The sequence below is a fragment of the Pelmatolapia mariae genome, linkage group LG7 (genome assembly GCF_036321145.2).
Source record: "Pelmatolapia mariae isolate MD_Pm_ZW linkage group LG7, Pm_UMD_F_2, whole genome shotgun sequence".
In the NCBI taxonomy this organism is placed as follows: Eukaryota; Metazoa; Chordata; class Actinopteri; order Cichliformes; family Cichlidae; genus Pelmatolapia; species Pelmatolapia mariae.
In genome coordinates, this window is record NC_086233.1 from 28,805,555 (window position 1) to 28,815,165 (window position 9,611).

Sequence of the window (9,611 nt, forward strand, 5' to 3'; positions counted from 1 at the left end):
CTCCCTCACACGCACTCTTTTCTCTCCTCCCGTCTGGCCGACGCTATCGCAGCATTGGGGCCCAATCCTCCAGGCTGCGAAGTAGCTTTTTCCCACAAGCCATCAGACTCTTGAACTCACTACCGGCTCTCCCACTCCCCCCCAACACCCACACCCACACAAACCGTTACCTAACTCTATTGCACTCCACATACCACTGCCTTTGTAATGCAGATGCTGCTCTATGGACAATCCTTACACTCAAGAACTCTGCTCATGTTTACAAGCTGCTACGCTGGTCACTTTAAATCACTTCAAGGTCACTTTAAATCATTCAAATTGTAAATTGTTATTAATACATTTACCTCCAAGTCTTAAAGTGTATATTTATTTTTTCACTCTTCTTATATTATTATTTCTTTTGGGGGGGGGATTGCACTGAATGTAACTGGAGCCTCATCATCTCATCTCTAGATACTGTACTGTATATAGCGGAGATGACAATGAAGCGTACATTGGCTTGACTTTGATGTGACAGACTGCAGGCCTGAGCTTCTAAACAGATCAAATCCTCAATTTACTGCCTGTCATGCCGGCAGTAGAGACAGTCTGAGCACATGAATGTGAATCACTTTAAACGCAGTTTTTATGAAGGTCTTGCTAATATATTTCATTTCTAGTGTTTAATGTTGTAGATTTATTTATCTGTCTGTCACGATGGGAGCTGTTAGGATCAACTGATTCAGTCACTGATAAACCTGAAGTCCTTCAGTCATGTAGGAGGTCAGAGCTTCATGTTTATGGGATTCATGTGCAGTTTAATTGCATCTGTATTTATGTCATTTAAAGTTGATTGGCAGGTGATTGTGTGTGAAACCATGTAATCACTGTAAGTTCATCAACACCTTCACCATGTTTAAATAAGATAAGATAACATGACCTTTAGTAGTCCCACACGTGGGAAATTTGTTTTGTCACAGCAGGAAGTGGACAGTGCAAAAGTTCTGAAGCAATAATTAGACTACAATAAGAATAAATACAGTACACAACTGTACAGAATAGAATAAAATCAAATACTATATACAGTAGAATAAAATATACAATAGGATAAAAATAGAATAAAATGTTGTACACAACTGAGTAAAAATACAACGATGCCAGAAAGGAGTATTGCACTTAGTGTTATTGCACATGTGTGGGTGTGTGTGTTTGATCAGTTAAAGTCTTTGTTGTGGAGTCTGACAGCAGTGGGTTGGAAAGACATGCGAAATCTCTACAGAGTTTCATCTGTGTGCTGTTAGATTTCTATTTGTTTTTGTTTACATTAAAATAAACTGGAAATATGAAGCAGATCCCCGATGAACCCCAGGAGTCATTGTGGGCTTGTACTGATTGCTAAACCAAGCTGCACAAGATTGGACTGAAGTAAAGCAAAGGCTGCCTTGAATGTAGGAAAACGATATGAAACCATGACAGTGAGCTTTGGAGGATTTCTTCAGTCACGTTTTTATGAAGCATTTGTTTATAGCATTAAAATGAAGTGAGCTAAAACTGTAAAAACACAGAACTGGTCCTTTAAATGTGTTTAGCAGTAAGTGTTGTGGTGCTGGCAGAAGTGATCTTCAGTCAGAAAGGTTGATGGTCAGGATGAACCTGGACAATTCTCTGTTTATATGTGTCATATCTTTTGTATGATATGGGATAATTATTGATAGAGACAGACGTAGCCTTGTACTTACATTTCTTGCCGCCTGTCAACACTGCATCTCCTGCCGTTACAAACGGCTCTTCTGTGTTTGTGTCTCATCGTTCTAGTGATGAATATTTATCGTCCACCATGAACTCAGCCTATTGTTCTGGTTTTGGAGAGTAGACTGTGTGTTGATCTGAGTCCTGTGAATTATTCCCAAGACAAATTAAAAATGTCCTCTGGTGCCGTGTTGTTGCACAATAAATATGATCGAGGTGTCAGAAACGGTCTGGCCCTGGTTATTGTCTCAGATATGGTGCACGTCTTATCCTTTCTGCTTCTGTGGGTTTCCTTCTTTTACTTCTTGTTATTTTCCTAAAATGTTTTTCATTGTGACAAAAATATCTGCTGGAGTTTATGGTGCACTAAAACCTTTATGAAACAGTTGCACTCACCGTTAAAAGGCAAGCCAGAAAAGCAGTGTAATGCAAAGTTATTTAAGGGCTAGATTTATTGCAATGGGTGTGTTACGTTCCCCTAAAAGGGTCCAGGCGATGAAGGGGAAGTAACAAAATGTGTCTGGGTCAGAAAAAGGAGACAGAGGCAAAATGGTTAAATTAAAGAGTTTTATTAAAGTTTCTATCGATACTAACTGAAAGAGACGGACAAGCCGCTATCACCATTTAAAGAAACAAAACAAAACTCAAACGTTGGTCAATTAAACTGAGAAGTAAGCCAGAGAAGGATAAATTGCCAAACACACTACTCCCCACCAAGTAGGAGCAGAGCACACGCAGCTTACTAGCTGCAACCACCAATAGGCACAATAGGCACAAAAAGCACCAGCAGCTCACTAGCTGCAACCATTCACATGGCACTCTGGCCCAGAGCTCACCTTTCCCTGGGCTTAAATACCTTTAATTACTGATGTGAGTTAGCTGTGTAAAAGAGAAAGGTGGCACCTCAGGCAGAAGAGATTGTAGGACACGCCCACACAGGCACCTTCAGGAGGAGGCCCTGCTAGGGCCGTAGCAGGGTGAGTTTAACTGACTTACGCGCAGAAGAAAAGTTCTTTAGGAGCCCAGATGGTGTGAATGATGAGACCATAGACAGCAATTTTTTTGTTAAGGAAAACCAGAAATATACTGAATAAATGGGGCAAAGGGGAAGTGGAACAAAATAATAAATACTGTCTTGTGTCTGTATCGTCCTGTTCTGTCTAGTGTTGCACTGTCTTGTCTTGGGTTTTTTTGTTTGGTTTTTTTTTACAATTTTTGCATATTGCACTTTATGTAATCCTGTCTTGATTGTCTGTTATATGTCATATGTAGCACCAGCCTCGGAGGAACATTGTCTCGTTTCACTCTGTACTGTAGCACTGTACATGGTTGAAATGACAATAAAAGCCAATTGACTTGACCATCTCAACTTTTTCCTTTTATTGGCTTCTTCTTTGCCGCTCTACCCGGAAGCGCAGCAGCCTGGAGACCACTCTTCAGTGTGGATGTTGTGACTGGTGTTTGGTGGAAAACATAAAGTAAAGCTGTTAGTTTAAGACCTGTGGGACTTTTATGTACTCCCGGGTCATTCCATCTCAGTCCATCAAACATTTCCTTCAAGACTGTGATCACCAGTCTGTCTTGAATTAATTCCAGGGAAAGATGCACTAATTACTAGGAAATGTGCAGAAATGCCAGGACCTTATTTTCATTAGTTTTCTCCAATTTCAAGTGTTTTTTATCGTTGTATTAATATTCGATTATTTAGAAAACTGTCATAAGGGAGGAACGGACTCAGGCATAGAGCAGCTGAATTCAGAATAAAAGTCCCAAGTTTATTAACAACAACACTAGATGAAACTATATACAGTGCACAGGGCTGGGATTTCCAGGGATGCAAGGGAAACGGTTCCAAAACACACCACACGTCCGCTCCTCACTCTCCACTTTCACAATCCTCTTCACCACTCACGCTCTCGTTTGCTCCACACCTCACTGCCAGACTCAGGAGAACAGATCAGGAAACAGAAATGGGTCCAGGAATCTATATACAAGAAAACGTAGTTACAACAGACTAGTACTAGTAACAGGGCTGTACTGACGAGTACAGCGAAAAAAATTCTTCTTCTTCTTCTTCTTCTTCTTGTGCTTCTTCTTCTACATTTTAATGGCGGTTGCAAACAACTTTTAGTTGCATTATCGCCACCTTCTGGACTGGAGTGTGGGTCGGAGAGGTTTCTCCGCCTCCGTTTATCTCAGATAAACACCTGTCGTTCTTAAAAATCCAAACACTAGCCTATAGATTACATCCCCTGTACTCCTTCGAAATATGTCAGATAACTGAATGTTGTTTTACAGTTTTTTTTCTTCTTTACTTTAATAAATTCAACTAATCCAGGTTTACTGTGTGGCTTGGCCACACACACACACACACACACACACACACATGTCTGGTTTGCTATCCTCGTGGGGACATCCCATTGACATAATGCTTTCCCTAGCCCCTTACCCTAACCCTAACCATTAAAAATGAATGCCTAACCCTAACCCTTACCCTAAACCTAACCATAACCTAATTGTAACCCTTACAGTAAAACCGCATTTTGAGTGTGAAAATTGCTTTCAACCCCGAGGGGACCTGGATTTTGGTCCCCACGGTGCAGAAAGTCCCCACCAGGATAGTAAAAGTCAGATTTTGGTCCCCACCAGGATAGTACGAACCCGTACACACACACACACACACACACACACACACACACACACACACACACACACACATTGTCTGTAGGACCTTTACTTCATCCTAAGTCACTGAAAAATTAGTTATAGCAGGCTGATGTTCATGTGATGTTCTGGCCAGTCTGAAATAATTTACTTAGCAGTAAATGAGACAGTGGCCAAAATGTAAAACTGTTCATTTAAATAAATAAACAAAGCAGTAGGAGATTTTTTAATTTTTATTTTCTTTATTTTCATTTGCTTTTAACTACATTTTCTCTTTTTCCATAGTTTTTTTAGTGCTCCCCATCAAGTGAACCCCTCACCTGAAGTTTTTCACTTCAAGCCAATTAATTTCAATCCAATTGGATTGAAATTATCAACCCCAACAATCAAATGATCCCCTATGAGCAAGCACTAGGCAACTGTGGAAAGGAAAAACTCCCTTTTAACAGGAAGAAACCTATGACAGAACCAGGCTCAGGGAGGGGCAGCCATCTGCCATGACTGGTTGGGAGATGAGGGGCCAAATAAAACATAAAGGAGAGCACAGTATAGTTACCACAGGTTGGTATGGTCAGTAGAACGTGGTTGGAAAACATCATTACTGTTCTTTAAAATGTAACTGGCGCACATCGACAATTGCAGTAGGGCTTGAGTAGATAATGAGCACAATTCCACAAATAACAGCTGGGACATTCACTTCAGTTGAACATCTTTGAGTAGGCCCAGTAAACTGCAGGAACAACAAGACCCACTGTGGCAAGCCCTAAACCTACTTTAGGTAGATGTTTAGCACCATGATGCCCCGAATCACTAGTCTGAACCTCTTCATGAGTGTCAGGAACTGGTTTTGCAACAGGAGTCTCAAGTGCCTCCGATTCAGGAGCAAGATTCTCCAGCTGCAGAGGTTCACCAGCAATCTGACATTCCTCTCTAACATTGTTCACGTCAACCAATACATTTTCGTTTTGCTTCATACTGACCAGCTCTTTAAGATCTTGGACCATCTGTCTTCTCATTTCTAAATCCTTATAAAGCTCATCTATCTGTTTCTGCTTGTCCACAATTGTCTTGCTCTGTTTTTCTATTATTTCATTATTTTGAATTATTAAACCCTGTGCTTCTCCCATTTGGCACTCAAGAGTTTCTAAATCTTTCCTGAGATCTGCATTCTCTTGACTGAGATCTGTGTTTTCTTTAATTTGTCCATCTCGCTCACTTTCAACTATGGAAAGCTCAGCAGTAATGCTGCTGTTCTGCTCCAGTAGAAGATCTTGGTTTTCCCGAAGCTCATACAGATGCATCTGAATGGTTTTAATCTCTGCCCTGGTCTGTTTTTCTATTACTTCATTATTTTTAATTAGTAAACACAGAGCTTCTCCCACTTGCCACTCGGGATTTTCCAAACCTGTCCTGAGATTTGTGTTCTCTTTCTGTTGTTCATTTCTCTCGCTTTCGGCCTGGGACAACTCAGCAGCAATGTTACTGTTCTGCTCAAGGAGAAACACTTGGTTTTTCTGAAGCTCATGGAGCATCATCTCAATGGTTTCAAACCCTGCCTGCATTCTCTGTCTTTGTGACTCCTCTCGATTCTCTCTGTTAGAAGGTGAATTATTTAATCTTTCCTGTGACATTTCTTTAAAAACTTAATGCAAAGTGTCGAAAGAAAAAAAAGAACGCTTGTTGAATTCTTTAAATGTAAAAGTATTCCCTTTCTCAAAGAATACTAGTTTGCAAGGACAAATCGCTGTTTCTGAAAATGCTCCAAGTGAAACTGTGTTTAGGAAGGTGAAAGTGGGGTATTTAAGCATTTCTGTGGCGGCGACAGTGACGTCAGCGCTTTGATCTTCTTTGATCTTCTCATACAAAAGCGCTGACGTCACTGTCGCTGGAACCCATCAAAGTGGAGCGTTTGCATTCCGCGCATGCTCAGATCATGCGTATTGAAATGAACGGGAGTGTGTTTGGGTTTCAATTGTTTACCTCTGTTTTAGCCATTGCTTAGGCTTCGGTTCTTTGTTGTGCAAGAAAAACAACACCACCGCAACTATAAAAGTGTATTTTTAATTTTTATATTTGTTAAGCTTGAACAGCGAACGTTTCCTTTGTTTGTTTTTCCACTGAGCGTCAAGAGCAGACCGATGTTATTTGGTGCGTAAACAAAAACTCCAGTCAGTTTAGACCCATGGAGTCGGCTTTAGGTCAGGGCCCTGTTTCAGAAAGCCGGTTTAGTGCAAACTCTGAGTAAGTACACCCTGAGTTAACGAAAACTCTGGGTTTTCGGTTTCACAAAACGAGTTTAGATTAATTCTGAGTGAGTTACTATGACGACACACTCCGTGAAGCTAACCTGCCCCCTAGCAGGTTTACTTCAACTAACCCTGACTGTCTCCGCCTCTTTGTCGGAAATCTGACTGTAGGAAGTGTCAGACATGGCGTGCCCCTTCCTTGAAGAGCCAGTAGATGTTGAAGCCCAAATTCTCCGCAGAGCTCTCCGCCGGGAGAGAGTGATTAGAGCGCGTTTGGACATTTTATCATTTCCTGATGATTTTCTGTGTGAACGTTACCGTTTTTCAGCACAATCTATAATTTATTTGAATAACATCGTCAGGCCTTATATTGCTCATGTGACACATCGCGGACATTCTCTCAGTTTTGTACATATTATTTGTATTGCACTTCGTTTTTTTGCAAACGGGAGCTTTCTGTATAATATTGGTGACGCTGAGCACGTTTCCAAGGCTACTGTCTGTCGGGCAGTCAGGAATGTTACAGTTGCACTGAAACGTCTCCTGTACTCGTTTGTGGTGTTCCCCGGTCATAGACCCACAAGATTTATCAAAGAGGGATTCCACAAAATTGCAGGTATCAGGATGAACAAAACCTAATTCATGATGTGGTGATACTTGAACTACTACTTAAAATTTACATTTATTTTCAGGGTTCCCAGGCGTGATTGGCTGTATAGATGGCACTCACATTCCAGTCATTGCTCCTTCAGTAAATGAAGGAGACTATGTGAACAGGAAGTCTTTCCACAGCATTAATGTACAGGTACATAGTTCCCTGTAGCATTTCAAACTAACAAATTATTTCATTATAGTAATGGATGCTAATTTGTGTTCTCTGCACTGTGAAGATCATATGTGATGCTGCCAACATTATCACAAATGTGGAAGCCAAGTGGCCAGGCTCTGTTCATGACTCACAAATTTTTCGTGAATGTACACTGAGCACAAAATTTGGACATGGTGAGTTGAAAATACTTTAAAATGTATAAAGACCAATTGCTACAGGGACATTTGAACTGAAGTGTATCCTTCTGTCTTAGGAGAGTTCACTGGCTACTTGCTTGGTGATAGGGGGTATCCATGTTTACCCTATTTGCTTACCCCTTACCCTGACCCTGAACCGGGCCCACAGCAGCGATATAATCTGGCTCATTGCAGGACAAGAGCCAGAGTTGAAATGACTATCGGAATGCTTAAGGCCCGGTTCCAGTGCCTTCAAAGACTCAGGGTCACCCCAGAAAGGGCATGTGACATTATTGTGGCATGTGTGATTCTTCACAACATTGCCATAATTAGAGGAGAACACTGTCCTTCTGAACCAAACATCAGCAGTGATCCAAACCATGAACATCCTGACCCTCCCACGGACATACAAGATGGAAGAGCAGTCAGAGACACCATATGTCACAATCATTTCCTGTGACCCATCACCTCAACATGTTGAAAGATGAATAAACAGATTTTTTGTTCAACTGGCTTTATTGGTCGCCTGTATTTCCTGTACACAAAGTATTAATAAGTATATTAGTATGTTGTTCAAACACTGAATTAATTCGTCCATCTCTGACCACTTCACCCACCCTTAACTGATGTTCCAGGAGTAAAATCTCAATCTTGGTCTTTTGGATCTGCTGCTTGAAGTGTTCCATTTCCAAGTCGCATTTTTCTATTTTCTTGATCAAATATTTCTTATACAGCTGCTTTACAGGGAGCTATGGAAACACGGGAAATAGCATTGACATTCATAGTACATGCCTACTTAGGTTGGTTGTAAATCAGTGCTGAACATCTTACTGAGGAAAGGTTTGTTGGAGAAGTGGCTGGACCCTCTTCCTCTGCATTTCCATCATCACTCTGTTAGAGACATAGAAAGTCCATGGTTTTATTATAGTACCACATTTTATTCAATTGTTATATTTTGCATTGTAAGATGTAAACCTCATAAAGTGTCTCTGTTGCTTCCTCCTCTGTGACAGCTGTCAATGTTTCTTCAAGTTCCTGTAGTAGAGAAATTAACAACATTGCTGTTCTACTGTAAACTCATATGATCTGTGGAGTATTAAGAGTACTCACAACTGCATGTTGGTCTGGCTCAACAGGAGGCTGCACCAGATGCAGTACACCATCACCATCAACTGATAAAATATGAGGTTTATACAGGTCACTTATAACTTACAAGGAACCAAATGGCAATTAACAAACATATACCAATCACCTTACAGTTCATTGTCATTATGCTCTCAAAGACAACCAAGACTGAGGGAAGGCAAAATCAGTAGGAAGATAACTTCACTACAAAATAATTCATTATGGTAAAGAGTTTATCAAATGAATGAGTAGCACTGCAAAGGTGACTGTGAAGAAAGGATGTATGCACATCATGTATTATTTTGAATTTACCTCTTATGTAGGCACTTGTGTCTTGCGGGGTTATTGACTCAGAGGATGTCCCCGCAGAGATGCCTTCAGCCACAGGGCGCCCACTGTTTTGGCTGGGGCCAACTGCTCAGCCTCTGTGAGTGGTGGTGGTGGAGGACCCCCACCTGTTTTTCGGGCCTCCGCTTTTTTTCTGTTGGCTATAACGGGTCACATTTGAGCATACTGAGTAAGCAAATATGTACTTGTAATGTGCTCAGATAATTTCAATAAGTACTTACAGAAAGAAAAATAATGTAGCCTCTAACTGCAATTGATCTACATAGGACAAACAGACCAAGCACTATGGCTCATAATACAATTACACCTTACCTGTTTGGACTATATTTTTATATTTCATTTTTACTTGCTGCCAGGAACGTTTGGGGCCTGTTGGGTTGCACCTGCGCTCACATCACATCACAAAATAAAATGTATGAAATAAACACTAAAATTAAATATAATAAAATAACGTGTTAAATGGGTGGAAATCCCTAGATCAATATTTAAATTAAC

At 40.7% G+C, this 9,611-nt stretch overlaps 1 protein-coding gene and 1 long non-coding RNA gene across 3 annotated transcripts; one reads left to right on the top strand and one right to left on the bottom strand.

Annotated features, from left to right (window-relative positions):
• Positions 1-6,734: 6,734 nt before the first annotated feature.
• Positions 6,735-8,103, top strand: LOC134631719 (putative nuclease HARBI1). Its single transcript, XM_063480276.1, has 4 exons — positions 6,735-7,254; positions 7,331-7,443; positions 7,529-7,640; positions 7,721-8,103. The coding sequence occupies exons 1-4, from the start codon at positions 6,822-6,824 to the stop codon at positions 8,101-8,103; spliced, it is 1,041 nt and encodes a 346-aa protein (XP_063336346.1). The 5' UTR covers positions 6,735-6,821.
• A 69-nt stretch (positions 8,104-8,172) lies between these two features.
• Positions 8,173-9,309, bottom strand: LOC134632139 (uncharacterized). Of its 2 annotated transcripts, XR_010094455.1 has the most exons (5): positions 9,081-9,309; positions 8,754-8,815; positions 8,619-8,678; positions 8,475-8,534; positions 8,173-8,392 (listed from the first exon to the last, which is right to left on the bottom strand). It is a non-coding gene; the product is annotated as an uncharacterized LOC134632139 (long non-coding RNA). The 2 variants fall into 2 exon arrangements; XR_010094456.1 differs by lacking the exon at positions 8,619-8,678.
• Positions 9,310-9,611: the final 302 nt, after the last annotated feature.

Coding starts and splice junctions, on each gene's coding strand:
- LOC134631719 (XM_063480276.1), top strand. CDS start 6,822: ATGGCGTGCCCCTTCCTTGAAGAGCCAGTAGATGTTGAAGCCCAAATT. Junction 7,255..7,330: donor GGGATTCCACAAAATTGCAG/GTATCAGGATGA, acceptor ATTTATTTTCAG/GGTTCCCAGGCGTGATTGGC. Junction 7,444..7,528: donor TCCACAGCATTAATGTACAG/GTACATAGTTCC, acceptor TGCACTGTGAAG/ATCATATGTGATGCTGCCAA.